The sequence below is a fragment of the Oncorhynchus nerka genome, linkage group LG22 (assembly GCF_034236695.1).
Source record: "Oncorhynchus nerka isolate Pitt River linkage group LG22, Oner_Uvic_2.0, whole genome shotgun sequence".
Lineage (NCBI taxonomy): Eukaryota > Metazoa > Chordata > Actinopteri > Salmoniformes > Salmonidae > Oncorhynchus > Oncorhynchus nerka.
Genome location: NC_088417.1, coordinates 55,214,686 through 55,237,760, shown reverse-complemented (window position 1 = coordinate 55,237,760; position 23,075 = coordinate 55,214,686). Strand labels below are relative to the sequence as shown.

The 23,075-nt window shown below is 40.6% G+C and overlaps 1 protein-coding gene and 1 long non-coding RNA gene across 11 annotated transcripts; one reads left to right on the top strand and one right to left on the bottom strand.

Moving 5' to 3' along the window:
- The first annotated feature begins 498 nt into the window (after nt 1-498).
- On the top strand, nt 499-17,302 carry LOC135563790 (uncharacterized). Of its 8 annotated transcripts, XR_010460509.1 has the most exons (5): nt 944-1,649; nt 1,802-1,854; nt 3,309-3,397; nt 4,111-4,194; nt 13,101-17,302. It is a non-coding gene; the product is annotated as an uncharacterized LOC135563790 (long non-coding RNA). The 8 variants fall into 8 exon arrangements; XR_010460510.1 differs by lacking the exons at nt 944-1,649; nt 1,802-1,854 and adding an exon at nt 499-746; XR_010460512.1 differs by lacking the exons at nt 944-1,649; nt 1,802-1,854 and adding an exon at nt 827-898.
- Nucleotides 8,393-19,195, bottom strand: LOC115105373 (cytotoxic and regulatory T-cell molecule-like). 3 transcript variants are annotated; one of them, XM_029627338.2, is made up of 10 exons: nt 19,091-19,195; nt 16,516-16,653; nt 16,021-16,176; nt 15,721-15,840; nt 13,787-13,942; nt 12,090-12,281; nt 9,907-9,981; nt 9,618-9,770; nt 9,201-9,302; nt 8,393-9,023 (listed from the first exon to the last, which is right to left on the bottom strand). In XM_029627338.2, the coding sequence occupies exons 1-10, from the start codon at nt 19,134-19,136 to the stop codon at nt 8,860-8,862; spliced, it is 1,302 nt and encodes a 433-aa protein (XP_029483198.1). In that variant the 5' UTR covers nt 19,137-19,195; the 3' UTR covers nt 8,393-8,859. The 3 variants fall into 3 exon arrangements, with proteins under 3 accessions (XP_029483198.1, XP_029483200.1, XP_029483199.1); XM_029627340.2 differs by having other exon boundaries at nt 16,021-16,122; XM_029627339.2 differs by having other exon boundaries at nt 9,201-9,287; nt 19,091-19,194.
- Between the last annotated feature and the right edge of the window lie 3,880 nt (nt 19,196-23,075).

Here is a 23,075-nt window from a genome sequence, read left to right as displayed (position 1 = left end):
AGATATATGAGAAAGACAACTGAGGTTGGATATATTTCCCCTCATCAATTATGAACAACACTCAATGCAAATAAGAATCCTAGCTTACTGAGACGTTATAGTTGTTCCTTAATTGTTATCATTGACATACCTGTGGACAGAGAGGACACTTTGTTCCGTCCGAGGTCAGTGGCACCAACTTTCTGACAGTCTCTCATTCAAACTGCCAGTGTTTGAACTGCTCAAATGACTCATTTATGAGCTTCTGGTAGAGCTCAACTGTCTGTACATAGAAAAAAATAAAACTACTCATCATAGTAAAAAATGTATGATTTTATTTCCAATTGAAAATACAATAACTACCTTCCAGCATGCATTGGATTTATGGAAAGCCAAGGTAATCCCCCTCAAAGACACCCCACACTCCAGTTGCAGGGGTGCAAACTGGCGCAGGAGGTCCACTGAAATTGCTGTTTGTGGCAGATGGGGGTTGGCACGCCCGCGATATGCTGTCAGTGGATACTGAGACAATTAATTCAAACTTCTACAGCCACTTATCAGTATCTGCTTCCCAAAGAGAGGAACTGTGTGCATTGTTTGCCTTTGTTGATATTGAGTGGCGTGAAATTCTGCAACATAATTGCACACGATGACTCTCTCTTCATCCAGCTGTCGATCGTCTCCTGCAAAGCTGGCCAACTCTTACTTCATACTTCAGGTCCCTTGGGGAGACCTGTCCTGTGCAGCGTTGCCAACTAATTTTCAGGGTAAGTTGCTAGAGTCAGGTTGAATTGTTGCTAAATTACGCTGTGACGTCTTGCGTGATAACGCAAAACTGCGTCATTAAGTAGAATACACAATAACATTACTCAAATTGACTGGCCATCTCGACAAAAAATATGATTTCACATTTGTTCAGGTACAGACTCCCACTCTTTTCTGTACTTCTGGCTGTACAATTTTGATTGGGACATGTTGATTGATGTTGTAAGATAAAATATTCGTGACCAACTATATTCATTGGGTTTGGCTTGTCGAACCCGTACTACTGCTGCTGCAGTCAGCCAACAATGATTAGCATTTTGCTGAAATTGCTGCTGGCCTGCTACTGCCTCTGCACGAGCTGAGCGCCTGCTGCTGACGTCACCACTCACGTTGCACTATTGCAGCCAGGCACGTGTGTTGTGACTGAGTAAATCGTTTTTGTGTTATTTAGAGGGAAAATGCGTGCATTTTAGCGTTTGAGTCACTGTGTTTTTGACCAACTCGTAAAACAGCTGGAGGAAACAATGCTCTACATCACATGTTTACGAGGAAGTCCAAAAGTTCAAAATTAAGATACTTCAGCAGAAACAGGAGAGCTTTTTGGGATACCAGACCAAGCATCTGATGGACAAACAATTGTCAGCACAACGGTCCAAGCAGCAACAGGACTTTGTGAAGTTCTATGACACTGTCATTACATACATTGACAAGTGGTTTGATTTTTCGCCAGAAAATGAAACCGATCGGCCTCTATGAGGAGCTCTCCTTCACTGACCTGGAGCAGGTGGTGGTTGCCCTCAAAATGACAGTCGGTATGGACCAACTCTAATGAAGAGTTTTGTGCTAGCCTGGAGGAAATACAGAAAGCCAGACAGGATACCACAAAATCCACCAGTGAGAACTAGGTGACAGTTTTCCAAAACCTAGGGAAAGCCAATTTGACCAACATGTTCAGGATTGTCTCATTTGTCCTCAGTCCTCATCAGATCAAAAATGAACTTCAAATATCTGTGAACTGTGACTTGTCGTGTAATGACTTCTCTCTGGTTATTCAAAGGGACAAAGGACTGCTTTGAATCAGTCAAGAGCAGCAAAATATAAGTAGACTTAGTGAGTGACTCATGCCCCTCTTTTCCTCTTTTGCATTTCAAATGTTTTTTTATTTTTATTATTACTGTAAAGGTCCAAATGGTGATTTCTTTTATCTTTTTTTTTTTTTAGGTTTATTCACATACGTTTACATAATGATACCGTTTTAGTAAAGCTATAGACTAAATATACAAATGTTTTGCCTTTCCAATTGAATAAGAATATGAATATACACTGTATATTCATTCACACAACACGCCCACACCGCCGTGGCACCGTGCACTGGCGCGCCACCTTTTGTCCCTTATTTGGCAGTGAGAAAGTTGGCGCAACCCTACCCTCATATTCATTTTAAAATGTAGGTATATCATATGAAATTAGTCTTTCTAAGTACCCACTTTGGATATTGGTTCATGGTTATATGAATGGTGTAAGTTTAAATCCATGCGAGAAAATGTACTATTTCACACTTCGGGAAAAATATGTAGATTTAAGGCATGAGACAAGATACGCAACCAAATAAATTAGACGCAGCCTTGCACCGAAATCAGGAAATGTCACCATGCTATGGTTCCCGGGAAATGTAAGTCGAAAAGACTGCTAATGCAAAATTGCAAATCCTTTTAAAATGTATTATATATTCAGATCGAATTGCACTCAAGAAATGTTCTTCCCTATTATGGGTCATATTAGCGGGCTATCCCGGGATAAAAACGCTTTAAAAAATCTATTTACATTAGCTTTGTAAATCACAGTTTAAAAATAATGTGATTATGTACCTTTGACGAAATGAAAGGACGTCAGAAGATCGTCTTCTAGGTTCATATCAACGTTTCATATCGTAAATTCAGAGTAATCAATAAGCATCAACCACGGCTGTTATTACACCCCGTATACATTGGTGATTACTTTATTGTGCTGTTATTAAAACTTTCTCACCTATCCAAGTTCATGGCAGGGGTGTACGTGCTATCACGCCTCTAGTCATGTCTCTATAAACTAGAGGGGCTCTTTTTCTTCTAAAATATGGCATCTGTAACAAAAAACAAGAACATGACAACTGAGTTTGATGTATTCTATATAAATTACATGTTAGTTTGCCTTGTGATCTGATATACAGTACAGTAGCTACAGCAGCCAACGTTGACATTGATTGTGGGCTAACCAAGTTATTGAGGAGTAGCCTGCTTCAAATTTGCATTAGCTAAATATCGTTATTTTTCACAATCATTTAGCTGGCTAGGTAAACACCATTTGCCTGACAGCAAAGTTATTTGAGACAAATCAGATGAAACTTGGTCACAAATGACGTGGGTGGGGGGGTTCTCTTCAAATGGGTATAGAATAGGCTATCACCTTTTATTGTCAATTAAGGACCTCTTACACTAGCAGATTGCGGTCTTGTCATTATTTTGTTATTGGGACACTGTACCTGTAGTGGTAACCATTGCACTGTCTGTTTAATTTGTCACCAGGGATGTTGGCCTTTGGAGCATGGGGCTGATGACAATGCTCAGGAAAAAAATGAGGCCTCATCTCCCTGCACAACTCAGCCTCATACGGGGTGAGTCATTACAAAGATTACATCAGGCCTTTGAAGACGTTTTACATGCTGTACGGTTTTGACATAGACAATGCATACAAAACATACGCTGTGACATTGTGGCCTATGTAACAGCTTGGCTGTCATCAGACTTTAGAAGACATTGTATGTGTGACCGATGTGAAATGGCTAGCTAGTTAGCGGTGGTGCGCGCTAATAGCGTTTCGATCTGTGACGTCACTCGCTTTGAGACCTTGAAGTAGTGGTTCCCCATGCTCTGCAAGGGCCGCGGCTTTTGTGGAGCGATGGGTAACGATGCTTCGTGAGTGACTGTGGTTGATGTGTGCAGAGGGTCCCTGGTTCGAGCCCAGTTTGGGGCGAGGAGAGGGATGGAAGCTATACTGTTACATATGCATTGTTCAGTTTACAAAACCTTATAGAAAACCATGACATAAAATAACACAAGCATTTCGCTACATCTGCAATGACATCTGCTAAACAGGTGTATGTGACCAATAAAAATGTATTTAATTTGACTTCACCCATACTGTGATGAAAGGGACCTAGTGGAAAGTCTACATATGTATTAGCATAGATGTCATCAGTCTTTGGGCAAGTCATGAGGATGTTAAATCTTGTCCTCTGTGTCTCGCTCCTCTCCTCTCTGTCACTCCTCTCCTGTCTTTTCTGTCCTCTCTTCTCGGTCACTTCTCTCCTCTGTGTCTCCTCTACAGCACATGCATATTGCGGCCTTCCTGATCAAGTTCAATACCCAAGTGAACGAAACAGACAAGTGAGCCTTCAACCCTCTCCACAAGGTAGCTCAGAAGGTTAACATAGTGAATGTGCAACTAGAGAGAACACATGCATACAAGTGTTTAACTTACAATAATGTAGTCTGGTCACAATTCCCATCCAATATACTGTATTTGTGTAGAACAAGAACTTAAACAAGTAGGCGGCCAGTACAAACATAACTTTAGTGAACTATTTACAGATAACATACAGTGCCTTTGGAAATCATTCAGACCCCTTGACTTCTTCCACATTTTGTTATGTTACAGCCTTATTCTAAAATTGATTACCGTAATTTCCGGACTATAAGCCGCTACTTTATTCCCACGCTTTGAACCTCGCGATTTATACAATGACGCGGCTAATTGGATTTTTCCCGCTTTCACAAGATTCATGCCGCCAAAAAACTGAGCACCGTCACATAATGTGACGTAAATCGAGCGTGCTCAAACTTCCCATCATTCTGATTACAGTAGTCATTTTGTCACCCTCATCATGGCAAAGACACGGAGAAATGCATATGATGCAGCTTTCAAGTTGAAGGCGATCGATCTGGCTGTTGGAAAAGGAAATAGAGCTGCTGCACGGGAGCTTGGCCTTAATGAGTCGATGATAAGACGTTGGAAACAGCAGCGCGAGGAACTGACTCAGTGCAAAAAGACAACAAAAGCTTTCAGAGGGAAGAAAAGCAGATGGCCCGACATCAGTGTAAATCGTGCATTTAAGGTGGCGCTCCGTGTTCAGTGGGAGGCTTGGATGACAAGTGGGGAGAAATCCTTCACTAAAATGGCTGCATGCGAAGAGAAACTTATGGTCAAGTCTGCCAGTGTGTCCTGACAGCGTGGAGCGAGAGCGACAATGAAAACGATCCAACATCGGATGAAGCAATTCTGAGGCTATTCAACTCCGACACCGAAGGAGATGACTTCAGTGGTTTCAGTGCACAGGAGGAGGAAGATAGTGACCAATGACTTTCTTGGTAGGCTACTGTTTACTGCTATTTTTAAATTTTTTGTTACAAGCCGTGTTTCGTTAAAGCCTATTTATTTTTGTTACAAGCCGTGTTTCGTTTAAAGGCTGTGTAAAGTTATTTTGTTTCAATGTACCGGTAGGCACCTGCGGCTTATAGACATTATGTACAAAATACATATTTTTTAATAATTCAGTGGGTGCGGCTTATATTCAGGTGCGCTTAATAGTCCAGAAATTACGGTAAATCGTCCCCCCCCCCATCAATCCCAATAGTAACAAAGCAAAAAATATATATATATATCACATTTAACCTCTTGCAGCTCCCCCCTACTTTGTGCAATTTCCGCCTGAAGACATACCCAAATCTAACAGCCTGTAGCTCAGGCACAGAACCAAGGATATGCATATTCTTGGTACCATTTGAAAGAAAACACTCTGAAGTTTGTGTAAATGTGAATTGAATGTAGGAGAATAACACACAATAGATCTGGTTTAGATAAAACAATGAAAAAAAACATACGTTTTTTTCTATCATCATCTTTTGTAACAGTATTTTTATTGGAATTTCACAATTTTCACCCATATTAAGAGATACAACAATAGAGACAAAGCACACAGAAAAAAAACAAGAAAAACAGCACCCACTTACACATATCTACGCGTATATATATATACACATATACATACACATACATACATACACCCATGCTTATATACACATACAGTGCCTTGCGAAAGTATTCGGCCCCCTTGAACTTTGCGACCTTTTGCCACATTTCAGGCTTCAAACATAAAGATATAAAACTGTATTTTTTTGTGAAGAATCAACAACAAGTGGGACACAATCATGAAGTGGAACGACATTTATTGGATATTTCAAACTTTTTTAATAAATCAAAAACTGAAAAATTGGGCGTGCAAAATTATTCAGCCCCTTTTACTTTCAGTGCAGCAAACTCTCTCCAGAAGTTCAGTGAGGATCTCTGAATGATCCAATGTTGACCTAAATGACTAATGATGATAAATACAATCCACCTGTGTGTAATCAAGTCTCCGTATAAATGCACTTGCACTGTGATAGTCTCAGAGGTCATTTGATTCCTCGTGTTACTATTTTAGCATTTCACAGTAAAGTCTTCACCAGTTGTATTTGGCAAATGTGACAAATCATATGTATTATTATACAGGAATCAATGGGATGCAACGTTAGGTAGCTACATTGCTAAGCAGGCCAGGTTGAGTAGTTTATGGAGTAACGTTAGATAAACTATGCCTAATGCATGTATTATACATTAGCAGCGTAGCAGTTTCCCAAAGTTTGGTGTTGACTATGAACTTTACTTAGCTAGCTAGCTAGCTGTGCTTTGTGGAAGAATGTGGGAGATATTGTCAGCTTCTGAAAGTACCATTCAAGTGAGAAAATAAACGCACTAATACACCAGAGTATATATCTGTAATATCTGCATAAAGTTGTCACTAGTTGTTACACAGGGTTTAGCTATTTAAAGTGAAGTGTATAACTTTATAGTTACCTATGAGCAATTTCTATATAATTACCCATTACCAAGCGAAAATAATATACCTACAAACAAAAGATGCAACATGTAAAAATACAGTACATTTCTTGCAAAATAATAAAGATTTCTATTGTTAAGATTAATTAATTTTATTAAACAAAGATATAGACCTACTCAATAACACAAAAATAACTATTCTAGTGGTGACTAATCTGTAGCCTATAGTAGGACTAGCCTAGGTAGCTAATTTAGTAAAATGGGATTATCTATTTCTTCCCCTTTTAACAATACAAGTAACAAGGGAAATTGACAACTCTGACTTTGTTCATATGTTTCCCATCCTGAGACCTTGTGGGAATCTGTAGCTCGTTGTTGTGTTATCCAGCTAGCATTAATAGTACTTGCTAACACTAAGTTAGCAAGTGTTTAGCTACATTGAAAAGGAACTACGTTATTCAGTGTATTGACACACGTAGCTAGCTAGCTCACGTTAACATAATGGGTGCGTTTTACGTAATTACACTTGGGTAACAGATACCCTGAGAACAAGGTTCAGGGAAGATAAGACCATCGAGCCCAGCTAACGTTAGCTAGCGAGTAGCAACCATAGCATATTTGCCACCAAACTTGGTAGCTGAACAGATTGCATAGAAAGTATATTCTGTAGACAGTAACTAGCTAGCTCGCTAGCCTAGATTGTAGCCCAACAATAATGCCAGCTAGCATTTGCTAGCTAACCAGCTACAGTTATCTGTCTAGCCAACACTAGGCTAGCTAGCCCAATATTGGACTAAATCTTACTTTCTCTCATTTGCAGATGTTTTTGACCTACAACACCTTTTTTCTTTCGTGGCAATCATTTGTGGTAGACAAATTATGACAATCTTATTAATTGTTTAGCCCTGGCTATATGATTGTGTCTATTGGTTGCTATAATGCAATACATATTTGCTATATGACATGTTTTATAATTAATTTTATAATTCCATATATAATTACTGTAACTAATGACCCCTTAAAATGAAGTGTTACTAAACTTTCCATAGCAAAATATAGCTAGCTTCCTTTGCTTGTAACTTGCCTCATCTGACTGGTGTTCGCTAGCTACTAGTGCTGTGGCTCTTGTTTTAGAACTCTTAAGATTCAGCTGAAAATATGTCAACATTGTCAAAAATGCTACAACTAGGTAGCACATAATTGGTTCTCAATGGACAGAATGAGTACGTGAGAGCTATAAATGTAATCAAAACTGTTGCCCCTACAAACTTATTCAGCTCGAAAGATAGCAATTCTAATGGTCACTTTATGGACACTGTAGTCTTGTTTTTATCCAACGCCTAGATATTGAGCTTAGGTCGGGGCAAGAAATTGTATTTTCTTCCTAATGCTAACGACCCTGTTAAAATTCTGGTATTTGGTTCTCGGTAATGGCTGGATAGCTCATGACAAGAGAAAGGGGAGTGTTGTGTACCACTGATCAAGTTGATTTGCACATTTTCATCGACATTGGTGTCAAATTGACTTAGTTATGATAGTAGGGAGATTTGAATTTAACATTGAGCTTCAACCAATGCATATACTATTGTGGGGTTGATACAATAAATACAACAATCTTTGATTTTGCATGAAATGGATCAGTTGCAAACAGTTGAAACAGCTTGTGTTGTCATTCTGTGACTATTGTTCCAACAAGTTGACTATTTGTTACACATACCACCACAGTGTAGCGCACCATTTTCCAGTCAATTTATTTGTGAAGTACAAAACGGTTTCCCTCGGTAGCTTACAACAGTATTTCTCTTGAACTCATTTTTAGGGGACCCCCAGGAGGGTGCATGTTTTGTTCTAGCCGAGCATTCAACTGGCAGGAGACAGTTCATGGTATTTGTTATTCAAAGCAATGTGGCCCAATAGAGAAATCACCAAAACAAAGACAGTTTGTGATAAGATAGTGTGTAAATACAATACATTTATACAATATTTCCAGAGAAAAATCCATATCCTTATGTTGTATATTCTTCATTGTTTTTCAGTATAAAAATAAACTTTGATAAAACAATGAAATCATACATAATAATCCACCATATCAAAGTACATGTTTTAAAACAACATTCCTTCCCAAAATATGGTGTAACATCTTTGTGCTTATGATGACTTAGAATTCAATGTGAATTCTCTATATGATAACACTGTAAAATGTTACAGTTCCCTCTCCTTGTTCTGAGGGCTATGGGTTGCTCCATTTTTCTGTGGGATGACTTGAATTTCAGGATCCTCTTCTGTTTTGATGTTTGTTGTTGTCATCGTCTCTGTTGCCATGGGTTCCTCAACGACATACTTTGTGAATCTGATGTTAAACAGTCCTAGAAAAACAGGCATTTTTACCATGTGGAACATATAAAATGTCCTACCATTTGAGCACATATTAGACATAGGCCTTATAATTGGTCTTTTTTGTCATTGTGTTGTTTCATTGGCTGCAGTCTTTATTTTATATGGCATGTCCAAGAAATCACACATTGTACGATGCAAATTATTACCATTGCCCCTTCTTCCTCGAGATTGTTTCTCTTCATTGCTTGATTTTGATCTGTTGCTTTCCACAGATTGATCCGAGTCGTCATTTTCTGTAATGATCAAAACTATGATAATTTCAGAATAATTACTTAGTTTAAGATTAAGAATAATTAAAAGTTTAAGATTTAGTGGCAGGCATACATATAAACCATAAATCAGGGGCGCACAACTCAAGTCCTTGAGGGCAGCAGGTCTATGTGTTTGGTTAATATCAACTGATCCAAGTGCCAGGGAGAAAGGACAACCAACAGGAGCAAAATTCCAGTTGAGGACTAGAGTTATGCACACCTGCCATAAACCAAAGATGATAGGTAAAGATGACCAAACATGATAAGTCATGAGGAGATCCTAAACAGTGAGGTGTCCTGGTCTCTAGTTACCTTTCTTCCAGAGTATGTGAGCCCTCCTCAGCTTGATCACGAAGAGCGAAACAACCACGAGCAGACCAAGGATGAGGCCTGTTACAAGTAAGATGAGCAACAGCGCACTTCCTCCAGTTCCTTTCTGCGTCTCCGTATCATTGAAGAAGCTTCCTGTGAATGTGACCATCAGTGCAACTTTAGCCTCTTCTACTGTAGCCTTACATCCATGTCTGGCTTATACAGCACCTGAACATGACTCACTTAACCGGATCTGTATGCACTTAGAAAAATAGTAAGACTGTCTTACCTTTAGCATTGCTGGAGTTGTGTCCTGTGCCATTATGAGGTGTGTTCTCTGTTGTCTGGGACACTGACAACCAATCTACAGGGAATTGCAGGGGAATGAATGGCAGCTGATCTAGACAGTACAGTCACTTTATTCGGGAGGATATGGAGTGTATTTGTGGATAAAATGTGTGATTGAATTGAATTGGAACTAATAAAATACTATTGGATGCTGGTATGATGCCCATCTGTAGTGATAGAGAGTCACCACTAGGTGGAGAAGCAGCCTACTGAGTAACTATTAAGCCTAGCTGTCAAGGATACTTAAATTAATTCCCATACAATGCTAGCTATGATTTGTCCTGTTCTTAGCAGCAGTGTTGCTGCTGCCGCTGCTGTCATTAGCAAGTGTGTACCCTGTAGCTTCGAACACTGGCTGACCTGAATGAGGAAATATATTTATTGTACATTTTACATGCCGCCCCATTACAGTGTATTTAATTTTCACTCACTGATTGTACCACAGATGAAAATGTTCTAATTCAAGTCAATATGTATAACAACAACCTTAAATTAACTACAAATAAAAGCACAAGCCGAAGTTCTGCCTGAAACTTTTACTGAGATTCACTATTGAGGACCTACAGTGCATTCGGGAAAGTATTCAGACACCTTGACCGTTTCCACATTTTGTTACATTAAAGTTTTGTTCTAAAATTGATTTAAATATTTTCCCCTCATCTATCTGAACACAATACCCCATAATGACAAAGTGAAAACAGGTTTTTATACATTATTGCAAATGTATAAAACCTGTCAAAACAGAATAACCTTATTTACATAAGTAAAAGGTAATATACATAAGACCCTTTGCTATGAGACTTGAAATTGAGCTCAGGTGTATCCTTTTTCCATTGATCATCCTTGAGATGTTTCTTCAACTTGATTGGAGTCCACCTGTGGTAAATTCAATCGATTGGACATTATTTGGAAAGGCACACACCTGCCTATATAAGGTCCCACAGTTGAAGGTCCCACAGTTGACAGCGCACGTCAGAGCAAAAACCAAGCCATGAGGTCGAAGGAATTGTCCGTAGAGCTCTGAGACAGGATTTTGTCGAGGCACAGATCTGGGGAGGTGTACCAAACAATTTTTGCAGAATTGAAGGTCCCCAAGAACACAGTGGCCTCCACCATTCTTAAATGGAAGAAGTTTGGAACCACCAAGAACCCGATGGTCACTCTGACAGAGCTCTAGAGTTCCTCTGTGGAGATGGGAGAACCTTCATCAGGCCAAAGGACAGATTTCCTCCGTCTAATGTCAATTGCTCTTGTTTCTTGGCTCAAGCAAGTCTCTTCTTCATATTGGTGTCCTTTAGTAGTGGTTTCTTTGCAGCAATTTGACCATGAAAGCCTGATTCACAAAGTCTCCTCTGAACAGTTGATGTTCAGATGTGTCTGTTACTTGAACTTTGAAGCATTTATTTGGGCTGCAATCTGAGGCTGGTAACTCGAATGAACTTATCCTCTGCAGCAGAGGTAACTGGGTTTTCCTTGCCAATGCTGCCCCTCATGAAGCTGGTTGATAGAATGCTAAGAGTGTGCAAAGCTGTCATCAAGGCAAAGGGTGGCTACTTTGAAGAATCTAAGATATAAAATATATTTTGATTTGTTTAACACTTTTTTTTGTTACTACATGATTCCATATGTGTTATTTCATAGTTTTGATGTCTTCATCTTCAAATAGTAAAAATAAAGAAAAACCCTGGAATAAGAAGGTATGTCCAAACTTTTGACTGGTACTGCATGTAAATATAATATCAGTTAATTTTGTATAAATTAGCAACAATTTCTTATAACCTGTTTTTGCTTTGTCATTATGGGGTATTGTGTGTACATTGATATGGGAAAAATGCGATTTAATCAATTTTAGAATAAGGATATAACATAACAAAATATGGAAGAAGTCTGAATACTTTCCAAATGGACTGTATATTGTTAATATTGCTATTGACTCCCGTTTCAGGAAACAGACTGCTGTGGTTTTGCACCTAACCAGTGTTCACAAAACATGTGTAGATTCAACCTCAAGGCACCATAGCTGTTCTGTTCTTCCGTATATGCATTGTCTGTCTTGTCATGTCAAAACGATCAGTAAGTCGAATAGTTTGTTTTTAAAAATGACTATTAATATTTTTTACTTACTGTGAGTGCTGAGTTGTAAGTCAGGTGTTGATGCTGGTGATCCTTCTGTATTGGGCCAATTTAAGGCTGTAGCTGTTGGTGTTTCTGTTGACACCTGTGTACTATGCCAACGGGAGACTGTTGTTGTTACCTCTGTTAGACCTGTACTGAGCCAATGAGAGGCTCTCGTAGTGGAGTGTGATTCCTCAGTGGCTATAAGATAAAAGGGAATTTCAGTTGTTGTACAATTCAAACCATGTTCACAAATGACAATTGTATCTTGCTAAGACTTTTGGTCGCTATTATGAAGTGCTTGTGTGTGTGTGTATATATATATATATTAGTTATAGTGCAGTTCAAATAACTTGAAGTGAATAATACGATCTATCTGAATATTTTTGTAGAAATGTGACTTTGGGATGCTAGTGTATTCCTCCCTACAGAGAGAGTAAATCACATGATGTTTGTGTTGTCAAGATACCCTAGTGTGGCGTTCTCATGGCATATTTTAAAGTGAGGAAAGTACCAACAGTGTGACTGCACTGAAACCACAAGTAAACACTTTCCTTTCAATGTTCCTCAAATAGACCATTGCAAGCAGAACTACATTTAAAAATAAGGTAGACTTGCTTTTTATTCTTTGTTGGATATTTCCACCTTACTCTCAAGGAGGTAATCTGAGCTTTATGTATTGTCATTGATTGTACCCTTATAAATTCAATCTCCCATCGTGTGGATGCCATCTCGACAACTAATCAAATAAAGTGGTGTGGGGGCTGTGCTTTGGCAAAGTGGGTGGGGTTATATCCTTCCTGTTTGGCCCTGTCCGGGGGTGTCCTCGGATGGGGCCACAGTGTCTCCTGACCCCTCCTGTCTCAGCCTCCAGTATTTATGCTGCAGTAGTTTGTGTCGGGGGGCTAGGGTCAGTTTGTTATATCTGGAGTACTTCTCCTGTCCTATTCGGTGTCCTGTGTGAATCTAAGTGTGCGTTCTCTAATTCTCTCCTTCTCTCTTTCTTTCTCTCTCTCGGAGGACCTGAGCCCTAGGACCATGCCCCAGGACTACCTGACATGATGACTCCTTGCTGTCCCCAGTCCACCTGGCCATGCTGCTGCTCCAGTTTCAACTGTTCTGCCTTACTATTATTCAACCATGCTGGTCATTTATGAACATTTGAACATCTTGGCCACGTTCTGTTATAATCTCTACCCGGCACAGCCAGAAGAGGACTGGCCACCCCACATATGCTCTCTCTAATTCTCTCTTTCTTTCTCTCTCTCGGAGGACCTGAGCCCTAGGACCGTGCCCCAGGACTACCTGACATGATGACTCCTTGCTGTCCCCAGTCCACCTGACTGTGCTGCTGCTCCAGTTTCAACTGTTCTGCCTTATTATTATTCGACCATGCTGGTCATTTATGAACATTTGAACATCTTGGTCATGTTCTGTTATAATCTCTACCCGGCACAGCCAGAAGAGGACTGGCCACCCCACATAGCCTGGTTCCTCTCTAGGTTTCTTCCTAGGTTTTGGCCTTTCTAGGGAGTTTTTCCTAGCCACCGTGCTTTTACACCTGCATTGTTTGCTGTTTGGGGTTTTAGGCTGGGTTTCTGTACAGCACTTTGAGATATCAGCTGATGTACGAAGGGCTATATAAATAAATTTGATTTGATTTGATAAAAGGTCGAAAGTGGGAACAAAAAAAATGTAGTACTTACGATTCTGTCCAATCTTCACAAAATTCATCAGGGATGAATTGTGTAAGGCTGGATGGCGAACAATGCATTTCAATGTGACTCTCCTCTTGTAGGACTGAACATGCAAGATATCCAGGGAGGAATATGTGTTTTTGTCCAACAGATACTGAGGCTGAGCTAAATAACAGCAGAGAGGTTCAATTAACTTTTGACTGAAAGTGTAAAAATTGAATATGTAAAAGAACATTAACAACCATCATCCTTATAATAGCTGACCTGCACTTTACAGGGAAAATACAGACATTTCACTTCTCTTTATTTTGGAAGAGATAAAGGGGAATGTGTGTGGGATTTGGTTTCACAGGGGAAGTCTAAACCATTTTAAGGCATTTCATTTTTTATATTTTCTATATCTCATCACACAATTCTCAGTCTCCTACTCCAAGTATTTTCCTATTCTATTTTTCACTTGTTTTATATTTATAATTCCCACAAGCCACGACAATGGCTGTTATTATTTGTCAAATACGGTAGTGAATGACAGGGCAGGGAAGCGAACCCAGGTTAGTGGCATGAGAGGCAAACACCCTACACATCGTGCCAATATGGTTAATCCACTTGGTGGGAAATTGTAATGTGGCTCATATAGCAAGGATTGCTACTCTGCCCCCTCTGAACGGAAAGGTACATCTTTGTGTTTCAACCTACCGCTAACCCTTCATACGTCCGGCCGTGTGTTACGATAGCCTCACAGCCGTCATTGCACTTCTGACACCAATGTAGGGAAACGTGACTCATATAGCTAGGATCGCCACAATACTAATATGGGACTACACAATTCAGTTTGACTCTTCACTCTTCCTAATGGTTATGGAATAGGTTAGGTAGTTTAGTTCTTAGGAGCACAATTAGACACCACTACCCCTTCCACACTCCATCCCCAGGTGGCAGTAGCAACTGGGTCAGGGGGTGTGCTCTGATAGGAAGTCTTAAGTGTTGGTTGTGCACAGGTGTGCACAGTAATCGATTCTAAACAATCTGATAGCTGCATAGATTTTTTTATGAACTGGCGATAGTTCGAGTTTAAAGTGGAGGGAGTGCAGGGTTTAGCAGGTCTCTCAAGTAAGCTAAAAAGAGGTTTCGGATTGGAAAAGTTAAATATTTTCAGAAGAAGTCGGTAATTGGTTAAGGCAGGAGGATTTGGAGGGAAAGAGAGGAGGTTGAAAAGACTGAGGGAGGCAGAGGATGGGTTTATATTTGTTGAAGCTAGCAATAACAAGGGAGAGGGTATGTTGAGGAAGATTTGTGTCAAGATCAAACAGTGAGCCAGATGCCAGTTTTGAGTTCTGGAGGAAAAATGGAAGGGGTAGAAGGTGTTGTAAGACATGGTGATGATAAAGACAAGGGATAGGCCAATGAGTGATCTATGTTTCAGTAAGGTTGGCTTCTTAGCGTTCATAGCAATGGTTATCAACTGTACCGCAGAGATGAAACGTAAGTCACAGATGCAGAGAAGTACTTGGGGCTGCGTGATTTGACTTCAGACTGCGTGGCAGGTTGACCAGCTGTTACTCATAATCGGTCGACCTCTAGTCGGTAATGCAACATATTGGATGCCAACTGTCGTTGAACTCCACCAAAGAAGAAGGTGTGGCAGCTGGCAGAGCCATGAGGCTGCTGGAGTTTAGTGCCCATGTGAACCTTTGGTTTGGTTTGAGTCTTTATGTTTTCGGCATGCCATGTTTTTTCATTTTTTGTGTGTATACAATTATTTGTTGGTCATGCACCGTTTTTGTTTACATAAATCACTTGGGCTGGCCGAGCAAGGAGTCAAGACAGAGCTGGCCCTGAACTTTAAGTTTGCCGTCTCCTGGAGCACATGCATTCAACACCTTTTCACATGAATTTTGGCGTCATAAAACCTATGAAATAAATCTAGAATGAAGGACACTTACCATATATTTCTAACCCACTCTCCAACAGCCATGAGATTTTGGGAGGATGGCCATTTCCCACTGCAGAACATTTTATGGCAGTCTTTCCATTGTGTTCTGTTATCTCCAATTTTGGCTTACCTTGACAATGACAAAAAGAGTGATGTTATGATTTTTGGTTTCAACTTAATTTGTTGGAAGTGGGAACAAGCCAAGCACTCTACCTCCTGTGCCAATATGAATATTCTACTAAATTAAGGGGAAGGCTGTGTGCTTTCTTAATCCCTATAAAACAGTGCTATTACAATATGTTACACTTACCCAAAACTGTCACATTAACCCACTTCACTACAGGTACTTTGTGAATGTAATGTAAACATGTGTAGAGGCCTCCATCTTTGAAGGTGACATCAGACACACTGACTGAAAAAACGGAGTCAGACAAGTTTATTATCTTGTAGCGCTTGTCCTTCAGGGCTGTTAGTGAAGATGGGGGAGAGAGGAGGCATGTCACAATATAACTCAACTACTTAAGATCCGAACAAAGATGTTACAATATGAGTAGGAACAAACATATTTACTTGTATCATGTACAACTATTATCATTCTAGACAGCATTTCATGGTAAAGTCTACACCCGTTGTGACAAATACAATTTAATTTGAATTTTAATCAGCTTTCGACATGAATAAAATCAACTCCTGTATGTCTAATTTACTGGGCATCCAGTCTACTTTCAAATTAAGATACTGCTTTGTTTTAGTATATAAAATACATCTTAATAAATATCTATAGGTGGTATTATAAGATCCTCACCCTTCTGGTTATTAAAAAACATAACATGCCCATCAGGATTCTTCCATTCCACGTGGCTCCCTTCGGCATTTCTAATGCGACACTTCATGGTTAGTGTCTCACCCTCCATCACAGTCAAATGTTCCACTGCAATGGATCCTGCAATGGTAAATTCCAAGGATTTAGTATAGGACATACTTTGATTGACATGATGGAAGGTTCCAACATGTGTGAGAGCAAAATTACAAGATTATGTTATAAATACTGTTATTCCATCAAATGGTTGTTTTATGCAACAGGGGGTTCTTAGAACTTAATTGTGTCTGTGTGAACTGAGATTGGGCCTCTGGGGGCTTAATGCTGACAGAAGATGTACAATGCCTTAGGTGATAAAGCAAACAATTCCATAGCATGAGTTGGTGTTTGTGTGCTGGGAGGTACCAGGGTAGAGATGACTCCAGTATGGATAATTATGAGAGGAACCTTGTTTTGGGAGCCAGGCCCTGGTTTCTATACAATGAGAACAGTCTTAACTGCAGGTGCTGTCTGTGAATTATTAGTATCTTTCATAGGAATCCCAACCTTGTGACCCATTCCACACTTCTTTTGTTTGTCATGTAGACTAAGGGGGTGTATCTTTGCTATAAAAAGGTGTTGTATTCTTTGTGTCGGGGCTCTCAATGAATCATCTAAGAGTGATTCGTCGACCAGCCATCGTTATTGTAGAGCACTCACATCATTCACTTGTGGGTGTGGTGTGACATGCTTTCCTTATAAATACGTGAATAAAGATTTAGTTTAAGTATAACTCTGACTTGTGTGATAAGTTTGTCTCTCCTCATTTGATAATAGTAAAATTAACCACCACACATGATTTCAAGTTCACCTTACCTTTCAACAGCCCTTTCCTCCTTCTTACACATGCACAGTATGCCATGAACATAATATGATCATGGATGGACTGTATTGAAAAGCAATCATAAAGAGGAGATTTAGGGGTCGAAGACAGATGAATAAGTGGGCAGTGTAAATGAACTGGTTAAGACCTGAGTCAGACCCTTCATTTCTCATAGCTCTCACTCACAGCACTGTCCTACTTCTCGGTCTTCCCCTGGTCTTCTACCATTGGGGGCTACAGGGGAAACTGAAGGAGGTCGAGCTACCATTGTCAGGCTTGAGGTAATGGGAGGTGTGACAAACAACAACTTGAGGGGGGTGCATTTCCGCTGCACGTACACCTACAGATTATGCAGTCAACCTTCTCTACTGCAACTGACAGGAAATCAAATATAGTGTGGAGAGTCACCGAAAACATGGGGGGTGTAAAAGAGAAAGCAAGGGGTTTGTGGTTTTCTTCACACTGTCTGTGTGAGCGTCATGTGTTCCTTTTTCCTATGCTACTGGTATGATGACTAGTGATAGGCCTACTTTATTTGGAAACATTAACTGTGGGGGCAAATTTACACTGATGTTGTTGGTGGGCTTGTAATGTTTTAAAGGTTAACTGTTTTCATACATTGTGTGGGCTAGCAGAATATCACCTTATGATGGGGTCATGCTGTATATAGCACTGACTGAACAAAATAAATTCCATGTGGGTGGTCTATGGGGGTCCATGGAATTAGTGTATTTTATAATTAACCATAATGATTTTTAGACTTGTCTGCAATGATTGAATTCAAGGTTAATTATTTATTAGGTATTTGAATCCCAATGAGAGCTGATGACCACCTAATGGTTGAAACGTTGTGATAATAAACACTCTTAGAGCATAATCATATAGGATGGTTTTCAAATTGATAGCATTTGTCTAGTCATTCAAAGACAATAATTTCAATGTCAGCCGCCAAACATATTTAAACAAGACCACAACAAAGCAATAAGTACACATTTTCACTGTGATACAATCCTCAGAGCATTTGATTATGTCTATTATTTTTGTGTTGTCATAACTTTCAGTCTGTTTACAAGATGGTTATTTTAGCCATAAGACGTCAGGGGGTGTGGTATATGGTCAATATACCACGGCAAAGGGCTATTCTTATGAACTTTACCCAGTACCAGGACATTTTAGCCAAAAACCTGGTTGCCTTTGCCAGGAAGAGGAAACTTGGCCGAAAGTGGATCTTCCAGCAAGACAATAATCCCCAAGCACTCATCAAAAAACACAAAGAAATGGTTAATTGGCCACAAAATCAACATTTTACATTGGCCATCTCAGTCTCTGGACTTGTAACCCATTGAGCATACGATATAGCTCAGTATAGCAAGGGTGTCAATCATTTCGGACCCCACTGTAAATGCATCACAGCATCCGTCAAGAAAAAAGCAGTTCCATTCTAATTGATCTCACACACAGATGTAAAGAATTAGTAAGGAAACGTATTAAATGTAAAACATATATACAAATATGAATACAGCAAACATTAATTTGTGATATCTTACAACAAAAACATTGAATGTCATTTCAACGTTGTGATCAAAACAGATCAGGCATATAACTCTGTCAAGCTGTATTGTATACATGTACCCTGCCTGGGTACTTCGTACTTCATTGTCACAGAAACAATTACTTTCAGAGAAGTAGCCTACTCACCCCTTACAAACAAGACTAGGAAGCAAAGCTGCAGCATTAGTGCCATCTTGACTCTGTCAGATTCAGATGTGGACTCTCAGAGCCACTTCCTCTCGTGTCTTTATATGCTACATACACTACACTGGCTACAGTAAGGGGCCTTCCGTGACATCACAGCACAATTCATGGGGTTTCCACGCAACACTGAATACATTTAGTTTCAAGGGCATCCCGGGTCATATATCTATAGGTTGTTGATATCATGGGAAGAAAAATAATACAATGTTGATTGGATCATGAATTGACACATTTTTAGGAATGTCTATTTCCTTTTCAATATGACATCTCTCTTGAAAGACATCACCATGCACCAATGTTGTAGCCTGGTGGAACTGTTTATTATTTTATTTTGTATTTACTTTTATTTAACCTTTATTTAATTAGGCAAGCAGTTAAGAACAAATTATTCTGCACTGAGCTAAAGTGTAGAGCTGCCTCTTTCAAGGAGCGGGACTCTAACTCGGAAGCTTATAAGAAATCCCGCTATGCCCTGGACTTCCTGACGGGCCGCCCCCAAGGGGTAAGGGTGGGTAACAACACATCCGCCACGCTGATCCTCAACACGGGGGCCCCTCAGGATTGCGTGCTCAGTCCTCTCCTGTACTCCCTGTTCACTCACGACTGCATGGCCTGGCTTGACTCACCACCTGGGGTCAGTCCGTCAGGAAGTCCAGGATCCAGTTACAGAGGGAGGTGTTCAATCCTGGGGTCCTAAGCTTGGTGATGAGCATGGAGGGGACAATGGTGTTGAAAGCTGAGCTGTAGTCAATAAACAACATTCTCATGTAGGCATTCCTCTTATCTTGGTGGGTGAGGGCAGTATGGAGTGCAATTGAGATTGCGTCGTTTATGGATCTGTTGGGGCAGTATGAAAAGTAGGTCTAGGGGTGTCTGTGATGATGGACTTGTGTGCTATAACCAGCCTCTCAAAGCACTTCATGATTACAGATGTAAGTGCTACAGGGCGTTAGTCATTGTGGCATGAATGCTTAGAGTTCTTGGGAACAGAATTGATGTTGGTTTTCTTAAAACGTGGGGATTACCGACTGGGACAAGGAGAGGTTGAAAATTACAGTGATGTCCAAATTACTTTATGTCCAAATTACTGCCAGCTGTTCTGCGCATGCTCTGAGAACGCTCCATGGAATACCTTCGGGTCCGCAGCCTTACAGGTGTTGACCTGATTAATCTCTCTGGGATATGTGGGACGGTAGCGTCCCACCTCGCCAACAGCCAGTGAAAGTGCAGGGCACCAAATTCAAAACAACAAAAATCTCATGATTAAAATTCCTCAAGCATACAAGTATTTCACACTTTTAAAGATACAATTCTCATTAATCCAGCCACAGTGTGTGATTTCGGAAAATGTTTTACAGCGAAAGCACCACAAACGATTATGTTAGGTCACCACCAACTCACAGAAAAACACAGCCATTTTTCCAGCCAAAGAGAGGAGTCACAAAAAGCACAAATAGAGATAAAATGAATCACTAACCTTTGATGATCTTCATCGGATGACACTCATAGGACTTCATGTTACACAATACATGTATGTTTTGTTCGATAAAATGCATATTTATATCAAAAAAATTGAATTTTACATTGGCCCGTTACGTTCAGTAGTTCTAGAACATGCGGTGATTGTGCAGAGAGCCACATCAATTCACAGAAATACTAATCATAAATGTTGATAAATACAAGTGTTATACATGGAATTAGAGATATACTTCTCCTTAATGCAACCGCTGTGCCAGATTTTAAAAAAACTTTACAGAAAAAGCAAACCATGCAATAATGAGAGTACAGCGTTCAGACAACAAAGCAGCCAAAAATATATCCGTCATATTGTGTAGTCAACATTAGTCATAAATAGCATTATAAATATTCACTTACCTTTGATGATCTTCATCAGAATGCACTCCCACGAATCCCAGTTCCACGATAAATGTTTGATTTGTTCGATAATGTCTGTAGAAAAGCAATGGAACGAGAGCTAACTCTCTCGTGACCGTGCCTCAGAGCCTGTGGCACCCTGCCAGACACCTGGCTCAATCAGCTCTCATTCGCCCCCACTTCACAGTAGAAGCCTCAAACAAAGTTCTAAAGACTGTTGGCATCTAGTGGAAGCCTTAGGAAGTGCAATATGTCCCCATTTACACTGTATATTGGAATGGCAAAGAGTTGAAAAACTACAAACCTCAGATTTCCCACTTCCGGGTTGGATTTCTCTCAGGTTTTCGCCTGCCATATGAGTTCTGTTATACTCAAAGACATCATTCAAACAGTTTTAGAAACATCAGAGTGTTTTCTATCCAATACTACTACTAATATGCATACATTAAAATCTGGGACAGAGTAGCAGGCAGTTTACTCTGGGCACCTTATTCATCCAAGCTACTCAATCACCAAGAAGTTTTAAAGACCTTACTTATTCGGAGAGCAAGATCACCCAATCCTCTGGGTCAGGAGAGTAGTGGGTTATGTAACGCTAGCCAGGGGTACCCTAGTATAAGGAGGTTCTTGGGAGCTGTGATCAAAAGAAAACTAAGTGCCTGAGTGATTCACATCAACCTGCAGTAGAATGGGATTGGTCTGATATTCCACCTGGCCAGAGCATCCATCGAGGGCTTGAATCTGCAGAGGGATGGGACATTTCACGTAGGGGATTTGTAATTCTCTGGCGAAGTCTTGATCAATTAAATGATCTGCGGCCCAGAGTCCACAAAGGCTTGAATCTGGTGCTGATGGTTGTCCCAGTGGAGGGTTGCGGATAGTGACAGACGGTGACAGGGTAGCCGGGGGGTAACTGCACAGCTCGTCAGGATCTCCCCTTGTCCTGGTGAGCCCTGGCGTTTCCCGTCAGCTGTGGGCATGTAGCATGGAGATGACAGAGACCTCTGCAGTAGAGGCAGCAGCCTTTGTGCATGCCCGTGTCACGCTCCTGTGGTCTCAGACGTGTGCATCCCACCTGCATGGGCTCCTCAATGCTGGGTTTGGGGGGCTTGGGGTGCTCAGGAAACCAGGATGGTGTCAGAAAAATCGCTGTCTCACGTTCTCGGAGACAGTTGTCAATCCTGATTACCAGCGTTATCAGGGACTCGAGGTCCTCTCCCAGTTCCCGAGAGGCCAGTTCATCCTTGATGAAGTTAGACAACCCCTGGTGGAAAGCGGTGATCAGTGCCTCTGTATTCCACTCACTCTCGGCCGTGAGGGTGCGGAAGTCAATGGCGAAGCCAGCCACTAGTCTGGCCCATTGGCGGATGTTGAACAGTCGGCTGGCCACTTCCCCTTCCACCGACAGGGTGGTCAAAGTCTCGTTGCAACTCGGTAGTGAAGGCTTATATGGAGCTGCAGGATGGTGGCTGCTGTTCCCACACCGCCGTTGCCCACACCAGGGCCTTGTCCGAGAGTAGAGAAATTATGTAGGCGAGCATGGCCCGATCGGTGTGGAATGAGGAGGACTGTAGCTCGAACACCAGACAGCACTGTGTGAGGAACTCCTTGCCTCCTCCCGGGTGGCCGTCTGATAAGGGGATTATATGCTTAAAGGTAATGATTAAAATATTCCACTCTGAAACCATATAATTGTATGAAATTTTTAAAAAACTATAATCTGATGATGGGTGTAGTTTTAGTCAGAATTAGAACAAGGACCTTTTGCTCCTTGTTCGTATGTAAGCAGGCTGCAAGTGTGAAACAAATGATAAGAGGAGCTATCGACAGACAAGTTGTACTACTGTGTTCCTTATAGGACATTCTGTCTCCACCCGTGGAGGGGAGAGACTGTTAGGCTTGCAGAAGATTATGAAACATTTTGCAGATTAAAGAAACAATGTAACTGTGTAGTGGAAAAACACTGACTGTCTGAGCAAGGCATGGCTTAAGATTTGAACTTGTTTGTTTGTGTGTTATAAAGACTGTGTTTGCATTCTTGACTTTAGAGCGC

Bases quoted from the DNA above. Each gene is read 5' to 3' on its own strand.
- LOC115105373 (XM_029627338.2), bottom strand. From the start codon at position 19,136: ATGGCACTAATGCTGCAGCTTTGCTTCCTAGTCTTGTTTGTAAGGG. The intron at 13,943-15,720 runs GTAAGTGTCCTT...GCTGTTATTTAG, and splicing joins GAGTGGGTTAGAAATATATG to CTCAGCCTCAGTATCTGTTG. The intron at 9,771-9,906 runs GTAAGACAGTCT...TCACATTCACAG, and splicing joins CAACTCCAGCAATGCTAAAG to GAAGCTTCTTCAATGATACG.